We start from the raw sequence: 24,236 nt of genomic DNA on the forward strand, positions 1-24,236 counted from the left end.
TGTACACAAGGCCAGGGGCCTGCTGACACCCGCCTGCCCCCTTCCTCCACAGGGACAAATGCCATAAGTGAGCAGGAATGTGCTCTGGGGGTTGGGGAGGCACAGGCTGGGGCCTCTGAGCTCCAGATGCCTATTGGAGTGGGGCGGGGGCCAGAAGTGGGGCCATGTTTATACATGGAAAGGAGATGTGGGGCAGTAGCCAGGGAAACCAGCTAGGCCAGGCCCACCCTGGGGTCAGAGTACGCAAGAACTGAGCTGATCTTTCAAGGAAGAATTGGACTGAGGTGGGGGGCAGGGGAGGGGGCCCTGGAGGCTGTAAGGAAACGCCTTCTGGGTTTCAGAAGTCTGGGGAGGAGAGCCTGGGGCTGAACTCCTGGAGTAGAACATTTTTTTTTTTCCCTCCACAATCTTTTCCTCCTTAATCTTTCTGCTCTGGCCTCAAGAATAGGGATATTCTTGGCCCCTCCTTCAGGAAGTCTTCCCTGACTGACCCCATTTCAGGTGGCCAGAACTGCTGTTTCCCCCCAGCTGCCAGAGTCCACCTGCACAGGGCCTGCGGGAATCTCGGGGCGCGCTCCCCTCCAGTCTGGACGGTTCCGGCTGGGAGAGAAAGCCGGGCCTGGGAGGGGTGGGCGGTGCCGAGGGCGGGAGCACAGCCAGGGGACGGGCCTCGCGGCTGCAGAGGTGGCCTGGGCTAGCGGATAAAAGCAGCCGGGCTCCCTGAGGCAGCGAGTTCGGCTCCCTCCTGGCCGCTGCTAGGTCCAGCCACTGCCCACGCCATGTCCATCCGCCTGAGCAACCAAGTCTTCAGCTCGCGCTCCGCAGCCTTCCCGGGCCGGGGCGCCCACCTGCGCCTGAGCTCCGCGCGCCCCGCCACCTTCAGCAGCAGCAGCCTCTACGGCTCGGGCGCCCCTCGGCCGCTGGGGGCCCCGCGCCCCTCCCTCCGGAGCCCCGCGGGCGCGGGCATCCAGGCGGTGACCGTCAACCAGAACCTGCTGGTCCCCCTGCGCGTGGACATCGACCCCGACTTCCAGCGGGTGCGCCAGGAGGAGCACGACCAGATCAGGACCCTCAACGACAAGTTCGCCTCCTTCATCGACAAGGTGAGGCCGCCCGGGCCACCTCCCCGCGCAGGGGCCACCCCAGCACCGCTGCATGTGGGCTGGGGGGGCCTGTAACACTTTCCCTGTGTCTATGAGTGGGGTTCTTGGGCCTGTCTGTCCCGCTTAGCAGGTGGGTCCAGAGGCCAGGGCAGGAGTTCTGCCTCCCAGGCTCCTTTCTCTGAGAGGGGTTGTGCAGAGCCAGCGATGAGGTAGGGGTGGCATGCCCCTGCCAGCTGAGGAGAACCCCTCTTTCCCTCGTCCTGCCTGTGCTGAGGCAGATGCCGGCAATGAAAGGCTGGAGAGAGGAAGGCTGCCAGCCACACCCGCCCAGCCTGCCAGCTTCCCTTTGGTGGTGGGAAATGAAGTTACACCTGCCCTTGTGGATAACCCATTTGGGGGGTGCTGGGGGACATTGGAGGTCCTGGGGAGCCCAAACACCATTTGTGAGGTGTTTTCCTCTGCTACACCTGGGTCCCATGGGGGTGGGAGACTTGGGAGGGAGGGGGAAGACTTGATAAGTGGGTCTAGGAGGGGCAGGAGCAAGGTGGGGCTGGCCCCAGGGACCAGGGGCTGGCCCGGCTGGGCCCCTCTGGCCGGGGCTTCCTCCTAGCAGAGGCCAGCCAGGTCCCTCCTCTGATGCCTTTGCCTACCTGTCTGCTTCCTTGTCCCCATGTCCCCTCTTCAATCCTGTAGACCACACATCCTCCAACTTCTGCTAAAGCTACCCAGGCCCCCAGGGCCAATGCCTCCCTTGCGGTTGAGCTGCTCCGTCTCGCTGCCTGCTGGCTGTCCCTTTGAGTTAGGTGCATACTCGGTCTCGTTTCACACGATTTGATTGTGGCACCTTATCCCGAGGCCTTCTTGGAGGCAAGGGGAAGGGAAGAGAGGACACTGAGGGAGCAAGGGCAGAGGTCCCAGCTTGACGGGCAGGGGCTGAGTCAGGCCCAGTACAGACTGGAAAAGGCAAGTCTTCAGAGAGGGAGGGTAAGTGGTCACTTGTGTGTGACAAGGAGCAGAGGAGGTAGGTGGCCCTAAATCACAAACCCCAGGATATGTCGATGAACCAGGCAGATCTGACCCCTGGATCACAGTCTAAGACACTTGAGACATGGTCCTGGAGGAAAGGCTTCAGGGTGGGCTTCCTGGAGGAGAGGGCCAAGGGCTGGCGGCCCAGATTGGTGGGACAGTCGGTGGGCGCATGGGCTGCTGGGCAGCTGGAGACCCTCCCAACCCTGCTGTGGGGGGCATGGTCTCGTGAGTTTCCACTTACGTTCTCCTTCTAGGTGCGGTTTTTGGAGCAGCAGAACAAGCTGCTGGAGACCAAGTGGGCCCTGCTGCAGGAGCAGAGATCGGCCAAGAGCAGCAACCTCCCAGGCATCTTTGAGGCTCAGATTGCTGGCCTGCGGAGGCAGCTGGAGAAACTGCAGGTGGATGGGGGCCACCTGGAGGTGGAGCTGCGGAGCGTGCAGGAGGTGGTGGAAGACTTCAAGAGCAAGTATGGTCCCCCAGCGCAAGCTTGGCCACCCCTGCCCGGCTAGTGTGTCCTCTATTAGCCGGCCCTCTGCAAGGCCCCTCTGGGCCTGGGTCAGAGGTTCAGCTGTACAATGACTCCCTTAAGGGAAGGGCTTGACTAACACATTTCCTGCCCCTCCCAAATCCTCTTTGTCCTTGGGGGCTGTTTCCTTGTCTCTCTGTTTGATTCTCCTGAAAAATCCAGTGAGATATCTCCTCCTAGCCCTGACCTGCATGGTTCACTTTGGGTGCCAGACCATTTTCCCCAGAGAGGAGAGGGCAGCAGGTGCCCTATAACAGGTGTATTCCAGAATTTGTACGACCCTCACAGATTATTCTAGAGCCACTCCATTTTTTCCAGGTGAAGAATTAGAGGCCAGAGGGATTCAGGAACTTTAATGAGATGACAAAGCAGATCACAGGGACAGCTGGGACTTGACCCTGGGGTCCTGAACTTCCAGGAGGAGACATGGAAAGAAGCAGGAGGGCAGATGACCCTTGGGGGCCATGGGAGGGGGGCTGTGGAGGCTGGGGTGTGTGGGTATGGCCAGGACAGACCAGAAGGGAGGCTGTGAGTTGGGGCAGGGCGTGTGGGAGTCTAGGAGGAAGGGTAGGGCTCTGCTTGGCCTTTGAGGTGCCTGCACTCTCTTTTTTCATTGAATAGAAACCCAAGCCTGAGGGTGGTTGGGCGGCTCCTCCTCACCCCAAACCTACCCAAGGGCACTGGGGGAAATGAGTGCTGTGCTGGCCTGGGGGTGCATGAGTAAGCCAGGTACTTCTGGCCCTGACTGGAGGCAGAACAAACAAAGGCCTCTGTGGAAGGTTCCCCCCTCCCTCCCATACTTCCCTAGGGCAACAGTCAACAGGATTAATCCCACAGCAGGTGGAACCAGACAGGTGCAGGGCAGAGAAGGCCTGGGCAACCTGGGAGACCCTGTTGTCAGGAGTGTGTGTGTGTGGCATGAGCACTCCCTTACTCAAGAGGCCTCAGTCGCTTCTCCAGGGCGTGGCTGATGGAGACACTGGCAGGGGCCAGGAGGGGCGCTGGCATCAGCTGTCCAGGAAGTTCCCCTTGGTGCAGTCTCTGGACTAGTGCCCAAGGTGAGGCAGGCGTGGAGGTATTTCCTTCACTTTTCCAGAAGACCCCAGGGAGTGGGGCTTTGGGAGTCCAGCTTCCTGGAAAGGCTCTGCCTCTCCAAGCATCCTGTACCCCCCACAAAGGTGTCCCACTGCAACTCAGCAGTTCTTGGGTACCGCCGATTTCCTATTCAGACACCTTTTCTGATTTTCCCAAAGAGGGGCAAGATGTAAGAATTATAGGAAAAAAAAAAAGAGTGGCAGCTGGGGCCGGACACTTGTTTTGCTGTGTCCAGCTTGCTGATGTCTTCCCACGACTGGCCAGCTGGTTCCTTGGGAGAGAGTGATGGAGGGTGGGGCTGTGGGATTAGGCTTGGGGCTAGTTCTTCTAGGACTTTCTGTACCCCTTCCTGAGCCCATGAGGTCTCTTTGCTTCACCCTCAGGAGGTGGGACGAGGTTGAAGTCAGGCACAGACTCGGGTCTGGCTGGGGTGACCCTCTCCTTGCCCTGTAACAGCTCCATTGCCAGGCTGCAAGTCTGGGCTTTGCCACTGAGCTGCTTAGCGACTGAGCAGAGCCCTCTGCCTCTCTGTGCCTCCCCTCCAGCCCTGGTGATCACAGCACCATTGCTGTAGGCCTGTTCTGAGTTTTATTGGGTTAAAGCATGGGGAGCGCACACCAGGGCAGCCCCATGTGAAAAGGCCATGTGCATGGCTATTATTGTGTCTTTTCTTGCTCCCAGTGTGTGCAGCCTTTGTCTTTTAATTCACGTCTGCTCCCTGCCCCGCCGCTACTACCCCCCTTCCGCCCCCACGCCAAGATGCAAAGCCGTAAGAATAACCACACAGATGTCAGGGGCATTTGCTTTCAGGGCTGACACCTGTCTGTTCAGGTGTGTCATTAAGGAGGGGTGAAGGCCGGGTGGGCAGATTTTCACATCTGGACATGAGGGGGATGGAGGCAAAGCTGCATCGACGTGACCGTGTTCCCACTGCTGCTGCAGGTACGAAGAAGAAGTGAACCGTCGCACAGCAGCTGAGAATGAGTTTGTGGTGCTGAAGAAGGTGAGTGGGGCAGACAGGCTGGGGGGGGCTGTTTGTAAACACGTGGGAAAGGAGACCACACGGACCTCTCCCCTGAGCAGCCCGTCGGGACCTGCGTCTGAGGTCTGGCCTGGGAACTATAAGAGGGGAGGGGTGGGTTGAAGGAGAGATCTGGAAGCCTTGCCTGTATAGCACAGTGTGTCTCGTGTACGTGCGTGTGTGTGTGCTTGCACATGCGTGCGTGTGTGTGTGTACTTGTACGGGTATCTTTGCGTTTGATGAGTCACTAGACTTGTGTCTGGGCTTTTGGGGGCTTAGACTTAAGACCAAAGGATGGAGGTTAAAAGGGCAGATTTTAACCCCGAACACAGAAGCGCTCATCATGGCGAGACCATTTCATCCCAGAAAGGGGGCACCCGAAGTGCTTGATGAATGAACAGGCCGGGAGGCCTTGAGGCAGAATGAGTTCCCTGTCCCTGGCGCAAGTCGAGGTTGGAAGGTCTTCGGTATATCTTAGAGGGACGGGACTGAAGATTCTGATTCAAGGCGCGCTCACCGAGCAGCTCAGCCTTCCAAGCCCACCACAGAGTGCGCTGCCCTGGAGGGAGGCCCCGGCAGCTCCGGAGACGGCAGACGTGGGCCCTGCCATAGGAATGCAGTGCAGGGGAGAGTGGCCATCTGGGGCCGGGCGCCCACAGTGGGAGCGGGACCTACCTGCCCAGGACGGCCTGTGTTAAACAGGCTTGGATTTGCCACCTCCGGGATGGCCTCCTGGAGTCTGCATGGGGTTTACTCTTATTTGACTGATGAGAAGTTGAGGCCCGCAGAGTTGGAGGATTTGTTCAAGGTCCCATAGCCACTCAGCGACGTGTGTATCCACGCGTGAGAGCTGCTAGGTACTGGCCAGGTACTCAGTTTGGGGTCTCGGGCTGCTCTGGGCTACTGGTGCTGGGAAGGCACCTCGGGTCCCGGCCCGTGTGGAGACTGCTATCATGCAGCCGGGGAGGGCGCTTAGGAAAACTTCCCGCCATGCATATCAGGCTCCTGGAGAAGCCATGGTCTCAGCAGGGCCAGCGCGACCTGATGCTGTGCTTGGGCAGTGCTGGCTCGCTCTAGCCCCACTAGGTGTTCTGCATCCTAAGGACATGGCGCCCCTCTACCTTTCTTACCAGGACGTGGACGCCGCCTACATGAGCAAGGTGGATCTGGAGGCCAAGGTAGACGCCATGAACGACGAGATCAACTTCCTGAAGACCCTCTATGAGACGGTCAGGGTCTGGGCGTGGGAGGCATGTCATGTCCTGCAGTTCCTGGCCAGGGGCCCTCTGGTCTGCCCCTGCCTCTGGGTCCAGTTGGAGGGTGTGGGTATTCATGCTGCTCTTTATTCTCTCCGGGCACAGGAATCCATGAGGGGCAAAAGGCTCAGACCAGGCCTCTGTTCGCCTTTGTCTAATCTCTGCCTGAGCGTTCAGCCTGCGCCAGCCCCTTCCGTGAATTCCCACACACTTTAATTTTAGGGACTGGATCCTTGAGGCGAACTTCCAGCAACTCCAACCTCAGTGCGGGTCTTCATACGACGGGCACCCTTTACATACACGCATGCAGATGTAAACATGCACGGATATAGACTTCCTTTCTTCATGTGAAGGAAGTACATAGTCATTGTTAAAAATCCAGAAAACTAAGTGAAGCGTGAAATTAAAATAGACCCCCTGTCCTGATTTTTATTATCTTGAAATCCGCCTTTTCAGACGTACCCTGTGTATATAACAGAGCTATAGAAATGTATTGTAACCACAATGCCCTTTTCAGGTGACAGGATGCCACAGACACATTTCCCTGTCCATAAGTGCAGCCCTTACAGGCAGTTTGAAAGGCTGCTGAGGGGCGAGGAGGGCTTGTGTTGCGGGGGAGGGGGGTGTGTGTATGGGGGTGGGGGTGGGTGGGTGGTGGCCATCAAAGCTCCCCACAGCTGTTGCTTTACCTCCCTCCCCAGCAGGCTCTTTAATGTGGAGATTGCTAATGGGCTCTTCCGGGGCGGGGGTGGGGGGGTGTTACGAGAACAAGCAGGTCTGCTAAGCAGCTGCCCCCAGTGCTGGTGACCCAGGCCCACTCTGGCCCTGTCTTCCTTTTTTTGTTGGTTGTGTGTGGGGAACTCCAGGTGAGCATGGGGCCAGGTCTCGATCACGCCCCGAGACCCCACCTTCTGTCTGGTCCCCACAGGAGTTGGCAGAGCTGCAATCCCAAATCTCGGACACGTCCGTGGTGCTGTCCATGGACAACAACCGCTCCCTGGACCTGGACGGCATCATCGCCGAGGTCAAGGCCCATTACGAGGACATTGCCAATCGCAGCCGGGCCGAGGCGGAGTCCTGGTACCAGACCAAGGTGTGTGGCCACTGGGAGCACAGTTCCTTCTCTTGGTGGGAACTTGGCGGCATGGAAGCTTTCTTTACTCCTCAGCCTGTCTCAAGCCTTTAAGGCCTGGGCCCCACTAGCAGGCAGCAGCATTAATCTGTGGTGCTATCCAGCGCCCAGAAAGAAGAGGATGCAAAGGCCACGTCCCTGACCTGAGGAAGATCCTGGTCTCGTGGGGCGCGGGGCAGAGGACGTGGACACGGATTAATAGTTACAGTAGCTACAGTTTGGCAGGTGCTCATAAGACTAGGGGCTGTTTCAGACGTTTTACCTGCACTGACTCATTTAACCCATAGAACAGCCCGATTAGGTAGACACTGTTATTATCCCAATTTTACAGATGAGGAAATAAGGTACAGAGAGGTTCAGTAATTTTCCTAACTCCACACAGCTATAGATGGAAGAGCAGGGCCTGGATTGTGGGTCCTAGGACTAGTCAGGGAGGTTGAATCATTACATGTGTGCATGGAATCAGGGCAGCTGACTGGGGGTGGGGGAGGGGTACTGGGGTCAAATAGCTCTCTGGGGAGGGAACCTGAGGCAGCATTTAAAAATAGCCTGCAAGGATGCCTCCTGGAGAGAGGGAGTTGTGAGAACTGGGGGTGGGGGGTGGGGTCACTGACCTGGAGAGCTGAGTTCAGGCTCTTGGTCTTGCATTCACTTGCTGTGTGATCCTTGGTGCCTTCCACCAACTGGGTGTGAGGTGGATGGTGCTGGCGAGGGGTGTTTAACGAGTGAGGATCTCAGACTTGGGACATGATGGGGATGGGGAGTCGCACATCAGTGGTGCTGGGCCCCAGGGGGCCATCCCTGTGCTCCCCATCTGGGCTTGGAGGAAGCTGGGCACCCCCCGCCCACTGCTCAATAGCCTGATGTTCTGGCGTAGGGCAATGATGCCGGGGTCGGCAGGCCCTTCCCTGGGAAGAGCAGACGGGAGGCTGGTTGCTCAGAACCTTGGGCCTTTCTTGGCTAGGGAGAGGGAGCGGCCACTGTCGCTGCCCACCCCCTGCCATGCTTCTCCGTGTGATCCTTCCAGTTTGAGAATCTCCAGGCCCAGGCAGGCAAGCACGGGGAGGACCTCAAGAATACCCTCCACGAGATTTCGGAGATGAACCGGGCCATCCAGAGACTGCAGGCTGATATCGACAACATCAAGAACCAGGTGGGGACAGACCCTCCGCCTCGCTCCGCCTGACTCCTTGGGCCTGTGATGGGCATCCTCTGAGGCCAGCTCAGAATGTTTTTGATCAGGCCCTGGTTCAGGCCGGAGGGAGGAGGCAAGTCTTAGCTGGGCTGGCCTGTCAATGAAGAACTACCATCCAGCACCAGATTGGTACTGATTAGCAATAGCTGCTCCAGGCACCTGCTCTGGATGCCTTAGGCTGGACCTGGGAGCTTATGGTCTGTGGGACATGAGGCACAGAAGCAGCAGGAGCCCCTGCTGTGGCTCCCAAGGCTCTGTCCCCTCCCCTGACCTCAGTTTCCTACACACCCTCCCTCCTGAGCTCTGGCCACACCGGCAGGCCTTCCAGGTCTTGTCTGCTAAGCACGTTCACGCTTCAGGGCCTTTGCACTTGGTCTTCCCTGCGCCTGGAATGTGGTTCACCCAGCTCTGCCCATGGCTGTCCCTTTCTCATTCCTGGGATTTAGGGCAAAAGGCCCCGTCTCAGAGATGGCTGCTCTACCAGTCTGTCGGAAGTGCTGAAAGCACCTGTCGTTAGCTGAAGTTTTGTCTTATTAAGTAAGGTGATGACTGTCCCCCACCTCTGTGGAATATTAAAAATGCGTGGTGAGCAGGGCCCCTCTGTCTGCCTCACTCTCCTCTGTTCTTGGCGCCTGGCACGTGGCTGGGGCACAGGTGTCAGACGGGCTGCTGGGAGGGTGTACGTGAAGCAGGGTGGGGTGCCGCTGAGGAGGGATCTCCAAGCCCTGGCCGAGGCACAGGGTTGGATGGAGCAGCCAAGCCTGAGCAGGTGTTTGTCTTGGGGTGCAGGGAAGGTGACACGCACAGCAGCTTCAGGGCGATAATTTCCAGATGAGCTGGGGGATGGGATGTGGGGGTGATTTATCCAGTGGTGTCCTTCCCTGGGATCCCTGCAGGCCTGTTTGTACCAGGGCCTGTTTGTACCAGGCCTCCTGGCACAGAGGCAGGGCCGTGAGTCACCTGTGAAGTGAGCCAGCTTCCAGGCCGGGAGGGGAAAGTGATGAATGGCAGTTTCCTAAATATGCAGCTTCTGCCACCTCCAGTTTTCTCCTATAGCAGGATGGAGCAAGACCCCAGAGTTAGGGTATCTACCACCCCTGCCACTGGGGATGGCGGTGGGGGGATCCCTGGACAAGGGGCAGAGAGTATTAGAGGGAGGGCCGGATGGGGAGGCAGCGGGCGTGAGCTGAAGGGAAGGGTGGAGGGCAGAGAATGGTGGGCAAGAAGAAAGGAGAGGAAGCATCCTGCAGTGGATGACGCAGCTTCTGGGCTGAACAAGAGGAGGCCTGGGACTAGATTGGCACCTGATTGTGGGGGGGATAAGCCACCCCCAGTGGAGGGAATGCTGAGACTGGACCCGAAATCATGCATTTTGAGTCTGGAGGTTCCAAGCAGCATCTCTTTGCTCCACATGCCCCTGTTCTGGACCTGCTCCAAATTCAGTCTTATTTTTGAAGGTAGTTTTTGGTGCTTGTCAGCTGCCAGAAATTTGGCCGCTCAAACTAGGACCTATGGCCTTGGGGAGCTCCTCTAGCTAAAGCTGAGGTCTGGGCACTTGTAAATCATAATAACCTTTATTAATAATGGTAATCATAACAGCACTTGTTAAGTACTCCCTATATTCTAGACTCTGGGCCAAGGACTTGTGCATTATTTTATTTAGTCCCTGCAATATTCCTATGGTTATTGCTATTTTAGAAAAGAGGAGACTTTGGCTTAGAGAGTTGATTCACCCAAGGTCACACAGCTAGAAAGAGGAAGAGCCAGGAAGAGCCAAGAGTCAGCATTGGGCATCAAAACCCATGTTTTTAACCCCTGGGATTCCTTGGTGCTTGGGGGAGTAGGCTGGTGCCTGTACAGCTACCACAGCAAGTTACTCAGGAGCCACTGCAGGATGGGGCAGCAGGAAAGGCAATGACTGGGGAGGCCCAGCCCCGGCTCACAGCCCCACTGCTGCCCACAGCGAGCCAAGCTGGAAGCTGCCATTGCCGAGGCCGAGGAGCACGGGGATCTGACACTGAAGGATGCTCACGCCAAGCAGGAAGAGCTGGAGGCCGCCCTGCAGCGGGCCAAGCAGGACATGGCGAGGCAGCTGCGCGAGTACCAGGAGCTCATGAACACCAAGCTGGCCCTGGACATCGAGATCGCCACCTACCGCAAGCTGCTGGAGGGCGAGGAGAGCCGGTGAGGACAGGGCAGCTGGGAAGGGGATCCTTCCCAGGTTCGCCCTTGGGCCTAGGCCTCCATAGTCATTCACTGACAAGAGCTTTCTGTGTACCCTCTTTTGCAGGGCATTGGGGGTGGGACATGCAGGGAGGGTTTCACTGATGCTTCTTTATCCTTGAAGAGATGACCTTTTAGAAGGAAAGACCATGTGGTGTAAAGTTCAGGTATTAAGAGTCCCTTCGTGTGTGTGGTCATCAGCAGAGTCATCTAACTTGATCCTCAGAACACATTCAGGTGAACCAGTCAGGTAGTACAGATTCCCTAATCTGCAGAGGAAAATTTGTGGGTCAGTTTAATGGAGGGGGTGGGGCCAGTGTGCAGTCACTCTCTGCTGATCCTGGTCCAGCATCTTCCATGATGCCAGGCTACTTCTCACTACATAAAGTGCTAAGCTATGCGGGCTTGACTGTGGTGGAGGAGGTTAATTTCCCCCTGTCTCCAGAGATATTTGCTTACTCACCAGCCAGAGAGGAGGCTGGAAAGGGTGGGTAAGTCTTACAGGGAATTTTTCACAAAAGAAATATGTCTATGATGTTGGGCCTTCATTCTCAATTTGATGGGCTTGTCATTTGTTCAGTCAACAGACAGGGCTTTGGAGTTGCACCTTGGGGAAGTTTAGAATTTGGAGACAGTGAGAGGTAACAGTGTGAAAAAAGGCTTAGAAGGAGAATGCAAGACTTGGCTTGTTGGAGCCCAACACAGAATAGGTCATGCAAATTGGAAATTGGTAAGGCCTATTGATCCAGGAGACAAACATCTGTGCAGGTAGCTCAGAGATCTGTCCCTTGCATTTGCAAAATGCTGAGTTTACAAAGGGATGGAGAGAGGACCGGGACCTGGGCCCTGATGATAGCAACCTGGACAGATCGGGCTTTCAGGCAATGTCTCTAATGGCTGTGAGCTTGGGACCCCACCCTGAACTTCCGCTTCATCCTGTCCATGGAGGAGGTGGGCCAGGTCCCACACTAGAGGCCTGTTTTCTGAGTTTTTCCTCAAGGGGTTGGGGAGAGGGAACTCGGGATGAATGGAGTGGAGGGGAAAGAATTGGAGAACAGGGAATCCTCAGGGCAGAGCCTGGATGTTGGGTTGCAGCAGCATGTGAATTGGTAAGAGAGGTAGGAGGGAGAGGAAGGTTCTCAGCTGCTGCAGTTGACCTGCCCCCTCCCTAGGTTGGCACTTAGTTTTTGTGCAAAAAGGGGTTGAACATCAAAGGCCTCTGGGATGAGAGAGCAGCTGATTTGGGGCACAGAGCAGCCCCAGAGCTCAGCTGGCCCAGCTGAGATATCTCTTTCTGCACCATCCTCCACCATGGACGGGTCCTGCTTTCTTGGGAACACACACACCGTGGGTCTCTTTTCTCACAGAAGTCAAAGCTGAGAGGCCTCTAGCGTGGGACCTGGCCCACCTCCTCCATGGACAGGATGAAGCGGAAGTTCAGGGTGGGGTCCCAAGCTCACAGCCATTAGAGACATTGCCTGAAAGCCCGATCTGTCCAGGTTGCTATCATCAGGGCCCAGGTCCCGGTCCTCTCTCCATCCCTTAGATGCCCAGAGGTGGACACCTTTTTTCTTTTCCTTAGCCCCTCACCCTTCCCAGGGACAGATGCAGGGTTTGTGGTTTCGGAAGCTCATGCAATTTGGAGGGACTTTCCAAATTACAAAGTTACAAAAATAAAATTAGGCATAAAAGCAAATATTTATTTAGAATGAGAGTAGAAAAATATAAACCACAAGAGTCCTAGACATTCAGGAACCTTCCTTCTGAGTTCTTGAGGCATTGTGCCAGACATTCTTAGGTGGCACTGCTGCCCTATTGCAGCTTGGCTTCCCTCCCCACCCATGTCTGCAAGTGACTCCCTACACGTGCCAGAGGCTTATAAGGGGCCTGGAAGCTTCCTAGCGTACCCATGTACTCTCCTTGGCCTCTGCTCTGCCCCCTTCCTGGGCTTGGGGCAACTGAGGCCAGCTGGGTTTTCCTTACTGCCTCCACCAAAGTGAGGTGTCCCCTCCTCCCTCAGAGTAAACTCATCCCCAAGGCCAAGGGCTTGGTGACAATGGGACTGTGAGTCACAAAACAAACACACCCAGATGTCTCAGATGGATTTTTAATTTCCAGGGCAAGACCTGTTTCAGTCCCACAGGCAGCTTAAAGCCACCCCACCTACCTACCCTCTCCCTTCTTATCCCAGCTGGAGCTAAATTCACTCAGTCAACAATTTGCTGATTATTTCAACACACATTAAGTAATAACTAGTGTCAGACCTGTGCTAGGGGCTGGAGGTACAGGAATCAATATGCTGCAGCCCGCTTTTAGGATTTTATGATCTCGTGAGGGGACGCACCTGACTACATAAATAATAAAAGCAGCTTCCGTGTTTGGAATCTTTGCATGCCTAGGGCTTTGGGTAAATTATGTTATTTAATCCTCACAAACAATCCTGTGAATTAGTCCTGAGTTAGGCGCCATTTATTGGTGAGGAAATGAATGCTCTGAGATAAAGCCCAGACTTACAGGTAGGTAGGAGGGCCTAAGTGACCCCCACCCCCGCCCCTGGCTCATGTTGCTGAAGGAAGGCTGGAAGTGGGGGGCACAGAGGAAAGAACACTCATCCTGCTTGGGGGAGGGTGCCAGGACTGCTTCCTCTAGTGAAGAGGAAAGAGCCGCCCTCACAGTTCTCTCCTCTGCCCTCCAGGTTGGCCGAAGATGGGATGGGAAAATTGAAACTCTGTAAGTCCTTGGCTGGGGCCCTTACCCTGCATGGCCCAGGCTAGGCGGGCTCTCTGGGATGGCACGTTGGCCTGAGGACCCTGCTTTGTGAGGGCCGGGAGCCTCTTTCCCTTCAACAGCTTCCAGCAGGCGCTTGGAGCGCCCATTCAGCCAGGCCCAGGTGGGGCCGGGCACCTGTGTGGCAGGCAGCCCCCACCACCGTCCCAGGCTCCCTTGGGGCAGAAGGCTGGAGGAGTGGCCCGTGGGGGGAGGGGCAGCTGCAGCAAGAGGGTGGGGGTGGAGTGGAGGGATGGGGCTTCCGGTGGGGTGCCTCTGCTGATGGAGCACTTCTCCCGTCTCTTCCAGCTGTGCAAACCACTAGTGGCGCTGGCAGCAGGCTCACCTTCGGAGGAACCATGGGCACTAATGCCCTGAGCTTCTTGAGTGGCGGGGGGCCTGCGACCCGCAAGACCCTTTCTTCCAAGACCACCTCTGTCACCAGCTGGAATGCCCACAGCTGAGCCCAGTTGAGGGAGACGCACACCCTCCTGCCACAGTCACGGGAGGAAGCTCTTCCCTCTCACCCCTGGCCCCAAGACGGCACGGCAACTCGAAAAATGATGTCAGAAGAGACCCCAATAAAGCAGCCTCTTTGAGGCCTGGGTGAGCTCCGTGCCCTGTGCCTGGTATCCTGGCTTCATTCGGTGGGGTGGGGAACGGGGGGAGACTACTCTCCCCCTAAAAAGCTGGGTTTGCCCCCGGAACTGGGAAGCCTCTCATGCAGGAGACTGCGAGGGAAGGTTGGTGCTATGGGTGCTGCTCCAAGGAACTTGATTCTGATCCGGTGTGAGGCCCTGGCTGCCTCCCAGGGGCTGATTCCAGTCCCTCTCCCGAGAAAGCCAAGAAACACTCCAGGGAAGCTCTGGCTCTGCCAAGAAGTGAGCAAGGAGGCATCTCCTGCTGAGGGTGGGGGGAGCTGTTTGTACACCCCCCCTTGTGCTGCCAGAGCACATTCTTTGGTGGTGAGAGGCAGCAAACATTCAGCTGCCCCAGGCCTGGGTTTCGGGTGGACCAGCCAACTCAGACCAGCTGCCCACAGTCCTTCCTGGTGCCGGCTCTGTGAGCCGCGGGGCCTAGAAGGGGGTCTCTGAGTCTGGGATTCTGTGATGGGGGTGATGGGGGAGGAGGTCTCTGTTTGCTTGGAAGAGGGCTAGGGTGAGGGGGGCGCCGTGCCTGGGCGTTAGGGCTGAGGGAGGCCCTGCATCTGGATGGGGGTCAGGGAGGACATCTCTGTGTTAAGTCTGTGCTTGGTGGGGCCTCTGTGTGTCTGGGTCTCTGACCAGGGCCTGTCCGAGGGTGCCCCATGCTTGGGGTATCTATTCCTGATAGCAGCAGCAACCAGGGGAGAGGGGGGAGGTGTTTGTGTCTGGAATAGCAGGGGCTGGAGGCGGTGGCCGTGGTACCTCAGACAGCTGGCTTTTGGGAGAGGGGAGTCTGTACTTGCTTCCCTGGCAAGGATTTTCCTGTGTCGAGGTGGGGTGGGCTGGCGGAGTGGCCCCTGGTGTCCCAGCAGCTGCAAGTGAGGAAGCTGCCACTCAAGGTTTTGGGGGGCTGGGCCCTGTCCCTCTCTGGTAAGACTGTGCCGATGCCCTTCTCAGACCCCTTCCAGCACTGCTTCCTGCTGCTGTGAGGCACAGCTCTGGGGCTGTGGGCACCGTGCCCTGCACCCGGGGCAAGGGAGCCTCAGAGACAGCTGAGAACAGTGCCTCTGCACACTTCCAAGAGAAGGGGCAAATAAGGGTGTCATGGGACTCACGTGCAGAGACCAAAAGGAAGATTCTCAGAGCACAGTTGTATAGGAACCGTGAGCTTTATTGGCAACATGAAGACCAAGCATGAGAAGAGACAGAGGTAGCTGGGCAGCTGAGCAAGAGTTGGCCCCTGGGAGGGGAAGCCGTGGTCACCAGGAGTCATGGGCTTAGAAGGCAGGAGAGGCCCCCCGGGGCCAACCCGTCCCTTGGCAGCCTGAGTCCCCAGAGTCAGGATGGAATCTTTGCCAAGGGCTGTAAAGAAACCATTGAGACACTTGGGGATGGGGCAGAGGTACCAGGCGTGTGGGCCAGCAGCCTGGTCCTCACTGCAAGAAATGAAGTGCCGAGCGAGGAGCTGAATGCAAGAGAGAAGGCCGCAGTGTGGGCCGGTGAAGCCCCTCCGTATCAAGTTCAGGAGTTTTCTGAGCTGGGGACCTGCCTCCATCTGCAGGGAGGTTGGCTGGCTGAAGGGCGTGTTTGCAAAGCAGGAGGCACTACGCAAATCGCACGGAGCGGACGCTGCCACAGCTCTGGACGGGCGCGCAGGGGGCGCACATGCCAGTGCTCACTGCCAGGTTCCCGCTGCAGGGCGCGCTGCAGACGCTGCCGGTCACCGGCCGGGAGCCGCACACAGAGAGGTCCCCGCAGACGACCCCGCCTCGGGAGCTGCTGACACCTGCGGTGGTGGAGGGGAGAGGGGTAGAACTGGCCTTAGTGCCTATGGGAGCTTGTCAGGGGCCCCTGCTTGCTGCCAGAGCCCCTTTCTCTTGCTCAGAGTCCCTCCCCCTCACGTCGACCCCCCATCCCCACCCCTGCTGGCTCCCTCTCCCCCACCCCCAACTCCCTCACACTGGGCCTTTATCCTGCAGTCTAACCTTAGTATCTTTGGTAAATGGTTAGCCCAGGCCCTCCCTATAGGTAGAAGTAGCTATTTATCATCATCTTTCAGTGCCACACCCCTTCCTTCCTTTAAGTTCTTCAAGCTAAGGCCCTCATGGCTTTCTGTTTTTGTAAATAAAGGTTTACTGGCCCCAACAACCTTACTCATTAAGTATTTCTTATGGCTGTGGCTCCTCTCAGTTACAAGACAAAGCTGAGTAGTTCAGACAGATGCTGCTCACCTCCAGGAGCCTGAAATATTTACTAGCTGCCCTTTCAGGAAAATGTTCTCTTGCCTGGAACCCCAAGTCTTTATTTCCAAAGTAACAACATAGACATGGATTACTTACAGACATTTACAGCAGCAACGCCCTCACACAGCCTTGTGGGGAGCAAAGAGACAATGATTAGTTACAGGGAGCAAAGCTTGTAAATTTCTTCTCCAATAAATTTTAATGCAAGTTAGATGCAAATAGTGTGCAAACGTGCTCAACACAGTTTGGGGGAGATTAAAGAGTCATCCTCCCACAGGTGTGGGCCTCACCTCTGCTCCTCGCCCTCCAGCAGGCGCCTGTAGGTGGCGATCTCGATGTCCAGGCCCAGCTTGGAGTTCATCACCTCCTGGTACTCCTTGAGCAGGCAGGCCATGTCCTGCTTGGCCTTCTGCAGGGCTTCCTCTAGGCCTGCCAGCTTGGAGCGGGCGTCAGCGAGGGCGGCCTCGCCCTGCTGCTCAGACTGGCTCACGGCGGCCTCCAGCTTGGAGTTCTGGGGAGAAGGGGGGATTATGGAAGGAGCAAGTGAGTTTAGTTTCCTGAGATCCTAGTCACTTCTATCCTGGAAGTTATTTCTCCTGTTAGCTTGCTACCATCCTACCTCACTTCCTCCAACACACACACACACACACACACACACACACACACACACACCCCTATGCCCACTGAATCAGGAAAGTCACAGCAGGCTTCTTCACTCTTCTGTCACCTGTGAGACTGCACTTAACTGAATCTCTTGGAAGACTTTTCCAGAATCTAACCGAAATCCCTCTGCTGCAAGCTGACCCTAGCCTCTTCCTGCACCCAGGGTGGGCTCGCCGGTACCTGGCACTTGGCGTTCTCCACCTCGGCCGTCAGCCTCTGGATCATGCGGTTCAGCTCGTTGATCTCCTCCTTGGTGCGGCGCAGGGTCTCGCCGTGGCGGATCACCGTGGCCTTCATCTCCTCGCACTGGGGGGGGCAGAGGCAGGGAGGCTCAGGGCACGTTACCCCTGTGAGCCCCACAGCTTGCCCACCTGCCTCCCATCTCCCTAGCTGGAGGCGGGCGCCCTCCAGAGACCCTCCTGCGGGGTTGGGGGGCCCTGGTGCCCACCTTGGTGCGGTACCAGCTCTCGGCCTCGGCCCGGCTGCGGCTGGCGATGTCGTCGTACTGAGCCTTGATCTCGGCGATGACGCAGTCCATGTTCAGGTCCCGGCTGTTGTCCATCTTGACGACCACCGAGGTGTCTGAGATGTGGGCGTGGAGAACGCGGATCTCCTGTGTGTGGGGGGGTGTGTTAAGAGCTTCTCTAGTAGCCCCACTTTCAACGCCTGCTCTCTCATGATGTTCCCTGTCCTCTCTCTGCTCCTTCACAGCCACTGTCGGAGGCCCCACCCTCCAAGGTAAAGTTCAGTGTTCTGGAGTGCTGAGGTTTCCAGAAGCCCATGGCTGAGACCTGCTGCCTGGCTGCAGTCAGGGCCGCTGCCTCCAGCTTTGGGTGTAGGACCAGAGGTTTCTAATTTGCGATAATTATGACCATGGTAACCAGGGACCCCAGCTTGTTTGGGACATGTCAGATGAGCTCTCAAGTTAAACTTCCTTCACTTTCTGACAGTAAATCTGACTCGGATCTCTCAACTCCCCTCAGCACTGCCCCACTCAAGGGGTTCAGGAGCCAGAGGATGGCCAGTCCTTCCTAGTGTCTAACTCACATCCTCCTTGCTGCCCCACTGCCCCATCGGCCCTCACCTCCTCATACAGTCGCCGCAGGAAGTCGATCTCCTGGGTCAGGGCCTCCGCATTGGCCTCCAGGTCTGATTTGCGCAGGTAGGCGCAGTCCACATCCTGAAGGGGAGAATGAGCACAGGGTTTCACCGGGGAGACAACAGGGAGCTCTACAAAATAGGGTGGGGTGGTACCCCAGGGGCTGGCATCATGGTCTTGGTGAAGCACTCCATGCAGTTAAGGGGACAGGAGTAGGTCTGGGTAAGGATGGGGGAGTCCCAAGGTTCCAGACACTTCCTCTGGGGTGCAGTGGATTGATTCCTCTAGAATCTCTTACACTATCACTGAAAACCTAGGCTCTAGTGTCAAATGATCTAATTCAAATGATTCTCCTCCCCCTCTGCTCTAGAATTGCATGGAAAAAAATCTAGATGGGTGGTGAGAAGAAGAGGTGTTCAGGATCAACTCTGTCTTGCAAGCTAGTGTGACTCGGGGCAAGACGCTTGACCTCTGGGCCTCAGCTGCCTGCCTCCAAGGGACGGGCTCGGGGATCCGCTGAGAGTCGGAGTGATGGGGCCTGTGCAGGGCCAAGTGTTAGAGCTGAGGAACAGGGCGTTGTTCACCCCAGCACCTCCCTGTTGCGGCCCAAGGAGGGAGCTGTCTCCTGGGCCCTGCTCTTTCATTTGCAAGTCTCTGTGGAGTGCCCACTGCCTGCCAGGCATGTGGTAAGTTGGCGGGAAGACATGGCCAGAGGAAGGTACCGTGGAAGGGGAAGAATGTTGCCCTGCCTGAGGCAGGCAGTGTGCACTGATGTTGGGGTGACCAGGGAGCACTGGCGCATTGGGGAGAGAGGTGGGGGAGAGGCTGTGCTGTGTGATTCCGGGGAAGTCTCTCAGCCTTTAAGTCCCTCCTGCCTCTGCCCTCCGTTCTGAGTTGTGGGAGGTCACACACCTTTTTCAGGGTCACAAATTCATTCTCAGCTGTGGCCCTGAGTGCCACCTCCTCTTCATACCTGGGGACAAAGGGTGCAATGTTGAGTAGCCAGTTGAGAAAGAAAAGAGAATGAAGGCCCAGACAGACACATTCAAGGAACGGGGTCTTTGGAGGAGGCAAGAAGAAAAAACTGTTGGACTAGGAGATACTTTGTCCCTCCCTTTCCTCTGGACACTCAAGCAACCCATGTCACTGAACACGCTTCCAGTTTCAGAGACTCATTTCCTGGGGCGGGGTTGGGGACAGGGTGGGTGCCATGAGCTCTTCATAGGCCTTTCTGGATTGTAACTCTCTGGGGGCAGGATGCCTGCCCTAGCTCTGCTCACCCCCTCTCCCTGCCCCCTATTTTCTTACCCCCATCCTACACAGGGCCCAGCATTACAGCTGGAACACAGAATCGATGATCAACAAGTGATGCATTCATGAAATAAACGCATCCTGATGAGGGAACCTGAACAGCTCAAATTCTCTCCAGAGCTGAAACCCCCAAGTCAGAAAAGAAAAACTTTTGCCACAAAATTTTGTCCCTGTCATTGTGTTCTTCCTGCTGGAAGCTTCTTTTTAAGGTCCAACCTAACTCTATCGCTGTGACTTAGCCCCTCTCCTCTGCCCAAGCCCGCCTCCTAGGCACTCACTTCTTCCGGTAGCCCTCCAGCACCTCCTGCACGTGGTTGAGCTCGGCGGCCAGGCGCCCGCTGTCGGCCTCCACGCACTCGGCCTCCCGCCTCAGGGTCTCGATGTAGCCGTTGAACAGGGGCTCCAGGTTGCTCTCGCAGCACTGGCGGTTCTGGTAGAACTGCCACTTGGTCTCCAGCAGCTTGTTCTGCTGCTCCAGGAAGCGCACCTGGTATGGCAGTGAGAGGAGAGTTGGCGGGGGAGCCAGGACTCCCAGCCTTCCTCGGAGGAGGCAGAGCAAAAACAGAGAGTTGTGCAGAGGCCAGGCGGTGGAGGGCAGGGCGCGGCTGGGCTCTCCAGGCTTGTGGACACACTGGGAGAATGCTTGGCTCGTGATTGCTTGCTCAGGCTCAAGGAGGTCTGACCGGGTGGGGCTGGATTAGAAGTGTGAGAAACCAGGGGCCTGTGCTGGGTTACTGTTGGGCTGGGAGGACAGGTAGGGGTTGAGGACAAGGACAATCAGGAAGGCTTCTGGAGGAAAGGAATGGAGAGCAGGGTTGGGAGGGATAAACTAGGATGAAAGCCTTTTACTATGAGCTCTCCAGGGCGGGGCCTGTGGTTTATCTCTCTGTGTCCTCAATGGCAAGCCTGGGACTTGATGAGCAGTTGTTTGAATGGATGGTCAAGGAGGGCAAAGGGATTCCTAGGGGAGGTGGGAGAGAGGGGAGTGGCTGGAGCCAGAGACATGGGCGGCAGGTGGGGTGTGGTTCGAGGTGGCCTAAATTCCTGTATTGGACACTCAGATGTCTCTGAAGGCCAGGCAGGAAATGTGAGTAGGGGAAGGTTTTGGAAAATAGGGAGGGTGAGGACTGCAGAGAAGAGAGGCTTGCGAGCCTTTGCTGGACGTCAGTCACACTGGGGAGATGCCATGGCAACAGCACATTGCACTGGCCAGAAAGGATGTCAGCAAACAGGACTAGCGCCTCCTGGCCTCCAGTTGTCCACTTCTCATACATTTCAGTTGGCATCAGATGTTCTTTGCCTTTTCGCGTTGGTATCCCTCCCCCACCTAATGAGCGCAGCTAGGAAATCCCAGGTTAGCACCTCCAGAAACGGGGGATGGGCATTGCTGATGTTGTCTGGGATAACTTTAGGTGGCCTTAGCTGACAGGGCTTGAGCGGTGGTGGGGTCTCATGGCTACCATGGCCCCCATGTTTTAAAGTCCTGTCAGCTCATTCCCGCAGCACACACAGCTCTGGGGAGAATACTGGGATTGAGAGGACGAGCCACTGCCCAGTGTCACACAGTATTGGTGGATGCATGGATGTGGCCATCAGGCGGCCTCCTCTGCTCCCTGGACACCAGCACTCAGGGCACAGTGTGCTGGAGGGGCACAGGACAGGAACCCCAAACTTTGGGCCCCCTAGCCTTAGGGGTCTGGAGAGGTTGAGTCTGGGCTTGGAGTTCTGCCCGACCAGCCATTCTCGGGGGCCCTTAGGTGGACCACTGGCCTGTAGCCCTGTCTCCTTTCTCTTAGGACCAGACTAGCGGCAGCGATTCTCAAATGTCAGCCCTTCCCAGGCTGATGTCAGGATTTTCTCATCCCCAAGTGCTATTTTACTCATGACATTTACACTTAAATGGTATTAAAGAGTAAGTTTATATTACCACCATAGTTGTAAAACCCCTATCACTAGGCATGCATAAAGGAAATAATAGAACATTAAATTTAGCTAAAATTGTTACCCCAGACAACTCTGAACAGTTCTTTACCCAACACTCTCTTATTAAGTCTTAATTCCTTCACCCTCTTAATTAAAAGTAGGAGAGCAGTGAGTACTAGAGAGAGGCTAAAGACATAGGAGCACCCAAGGAGATGTTCTCCATCTGATAGAGGGCTTGAGACAGGAAAGGAGATAAATGTTCTCAGTAGGTGTTTCAGTGTTAATGAATGCCTTTTGTCTGTACCACCTAAAATAATCACATAACAGATCAGCAGTCACACTCCCCATTCCTAGAGACTGGCTCAGCTTCTCCCAGGACTTCCAGGGTGCAGAGCGACCTCCCGGAGGTTATACCTGGTAACAGCCCTAAACACTGGGAGCCGCGCCCTCCTGGATGTCTGAGCTCTGCAAATCTGTGCATCAACTCGGATCAGACCAGGAGCTGGCCCGGCCCCCACCCCCCGTCTCTGACTAGCCCTTCAGTGCCTTGCAGAGGAAAAGGCATTCAGGAAGGGTGTGATCAAGGACACCCACCTTGTCGATGAAGGCAGCAAACCTGCTGTTGAGGCACTTGATCTGCTCCTTCTCCTCATGCTTCACACCCTGCGCGTTGGGGTCGATCTCCAGGTTGAGGGGGGTGAGCAGGCTCTCGTTGACAGACACGGTGGTGATGCAGGGTGGGCTGGGTCCGCACACGCCCCCGGAGCGGTACCCGAAGCTGCTGCCGCAGGAGCCGGCCCGGAAGCCCCCGCAGACGCTGCGGCTGCCGAAGCCCCCGGCGAGGCCGCGGTAGCAGGAGACGCCGCGGTAGGGGGCGGCGGTGATGCAGCAGCGGCCGGGCCGGGGCCCGCAGGCCGAGGCGCAGCTGAAGGCTCCGGGGCGAGACGAGAGGCAGGGCATGGCGAGGCGGCGGCGAAGTCTGGACTGGACCCCGAAGCCGGCGCTGCGCCTTATATCGCGGCCAATGGCCCGGGGAGGGAGCGCGCGGTCAAGGCATTTACGAGCTTGGGGTCGGGCTCGCGCCTGGTCGGGCGGGGAATCAAAGCGGGCCGGGTCGCCCCCATAAAACGGCGTTCGCCTCCTGCCCGCGCTTTATGGAGCAGGGAAGGGCCGGGTCAGCTCGCAGCCGGAGCGCGGCGGGCCCCTGGGCGCGCCCCTCGGCTGGGCGTGCTGGGCCGCCGGCTCCGCAGCAGGCTGGGCGCGGGGCGCACCCGCCCTCTGGCCCCCCAGCACCGCCCCGCAGCCCCGCGAGCCTTGGGCTTGGAAGCAGACTCGCCTGTGTGGAGAGGGAGGGGTCCCTGAAGCCAGGCTGGCAGGTGCACCTCATGACCTTGGACAAGTGAATAACTTTCCTGAGCCTCAGTTTCCTCATCTGCAGAACAGGAACCATAACAACCCGAGAGCTGCTGGGCGGAGCTAATGAGATAGTGCAGGAGAAAGCAGTTAGGGCCCTGGCTCGCACTTAGTAAGCGCTCCGTAAATGTTTGTTTGTTTGTTCTGTGCTACTGTGATTAATTTGTCACTCCTCGTCCTGTCTCTCTTTGGGCAAAGACTTTCTCTTCTCTCTTATTCAGAACTCAGCTCCTATCGCCTCTCCTACTAAGTGTCTTGCCAGCTCCTCTCTGACCTCTAACTAGTCCTCCCTAACTAGTCCTCCCTGATCTCCCAGCCCAGCTCCCTATACCCCTCAGCACCCTGCTCAGGGGAGGGCAGAGATTGCACTTAGGTGGTGCCTACGATGTTCAGGGGCTTAAAAATTGTGCTGTAGTTGAGGTCAGTAGTATTGCTGCGCCCATTTACTTGATCAGGAAGGAGGGCTCAGGGCGGTCCAGTGACTTGTTCAAGGCCAAGCATGGGAGGCTCCATAAAGGGGCCCAGTCAGAATCTGAAAGGCGGCTCCCAGCGCTTCCCCATGCCAGTCCCTGGCAGGGTCTGAGCCTGTGCTGACTGAGCTGAATTCTTCTCCCAGGGAGGAGTGTAGACTGCCAGGCTTTGGGATCTTAGAGAAATCAGACTGATCCAAAGCTTTTCCCTCAACCAATGCTTGGTCATGGCCACCAACTCTAAAAGGTCATCACCCATCATAAAGGAAGTTGCTTATGTGTCCAATTATCAGCAGAGGAAACCTGAGTGCAGTCAGTAGGCAGCATAAAAGAGAAACATGCAAATCAGCCTTGGCTTCCTTTGCTTTTAAATATGAGTTATTATTGTGCAAAGGGTAATTAAATCCTGGCACCGCAGAGGTCATCATGACTAGTAGCGCCTGCTTTGGGATGCCTGGCATCCCCTCACTTGCCTTTGCCAACACTGTCGTGCGCCTGGTATCCTAGAAAACAGGAGAACTTTGAAAAAAAACCTGGTGCTTACGGTCTACTTGAGGGAGGGAGTTTGTCTGGTGGGGTGTGGAATCGCAAAAGCGCATGGCAGGGATGGAGGGGGCAGGTTGGGGGTTTTAGCACAAGTGCAGCGAGAGCCACCTGGAGCTGCTCTTCAGTGGCTACACGGGGACGCTGAGGTGGAGGCTGAGTGCGTGGAGGCCGCCGGCGGGAGGCTGCGTGCAGAGGTGCTGGAGGGCACGGGAAGTGATTGTGGTGGTGGGGGGCCCACGTCGCTCAGAAGGGCTGACATGATGGGGCAGTTGGGAGCTGTGAGAACTGGCTTCACAGATTTTTTTCTTCTCTAAGCCCCTGTGTGCTTTCATCAGCTTTAAAGGCAGGACAGGGAAGCCCATGGAGACACGTGAAGCTAAGATGTCAGTTAAGGGCCTTTGCCCATTGTGCTATCAGCTCTGAGGACAGGCACTCTATCCTATCACCAGCCCCCCCCCCATGAACCCCTTCTGAGCGCTTACTGTGTTCCTCTGTTGTGCTAGGGATTGGGGGTACAGAGACCCACGCTACCTCTACTCCACCGCTCACACCCACTGGGGTGGTTGCTCGTCCCAGCC

The 24,236-nt window shown here is 56.8% G+C and overlaps 2 protein-coding genes across 2 annotated transcripts; one reads left to right on the top strand and one right to left on the bottom strand.

Annotated features, from left to right (window-relative positions):
- Positions 1-695: 695 nt before the first annotated feature.
- On the top strand, positions 696-13,958 carry KRT7 (keratin 7). Its single transcript, XM_037514781.1, has 9 exons — positions 696-1,103; positions 2,387-2,598; positions 4,696-4,756; positions 5,908-6,003; positions 6,959-7,123; positions 8,190-8,315; positions 10,321-10,541; positions 13,276-13,310; positions 13,656-13,958. Exons 1-9 carry the CDS (start codon positions 780-782, stop codon positions 13,808-13,810), a joined length of 1,395 nt encoding a protein of 464 aa, XP_037370678.1. The 5' UTR covers positions 696-779; the 3' UTR covers positions 13,811-13,958.
- A 1,195-nt stretch (positions 13,959-15,153) lies between these two features.
- Positions 15,154-23,341, bottom strand: LOC119247070 (keratin, type II cuticular Hb1). Its single transcript, XM_054696790.1, has 10 exons — positions 23,328-23,341; positions 21,824-22,379; positions 19,585-19,793; positions 18,908-18,968; positions 17,981-18,076; positions 17,345-17,509; positions 17,077-17,202; positions 16,524-16,744; positions 16,330-16,361; positions 15,154-15,776 (listed from the first exon to the last, which is right to left on the bottom strand). Exons 1-10 carry the CDS (start codon positions 23,339-23,341, stop codon positions 15,595-15,597), a joined length of 1,662 nt encoding a protein of 553 aa, XP_054552765.1. The 3' UTR covers positions 15,154-15,594.
- Positions 23,342-24,236: the final 895 nt, after the last annotated feature.

This window comes from Talpa occidentalis, unplaced genomic scaffold (genome assembly GCF_014898055.3).
Source record: "Talpa occidentalis isolate TD23 unplaced genomic scaffold, MPIMG_talOcc4v2.1 talOcc4.16, whole genome shotgun sequence".
NCBI classification, from domain to species: domain Eukaryota; kingdom Metazoa; phylum Chordata; class Mammalia; order Eulipotyphla; family Talpidae; genus Talpa; species Talpa occidentalis.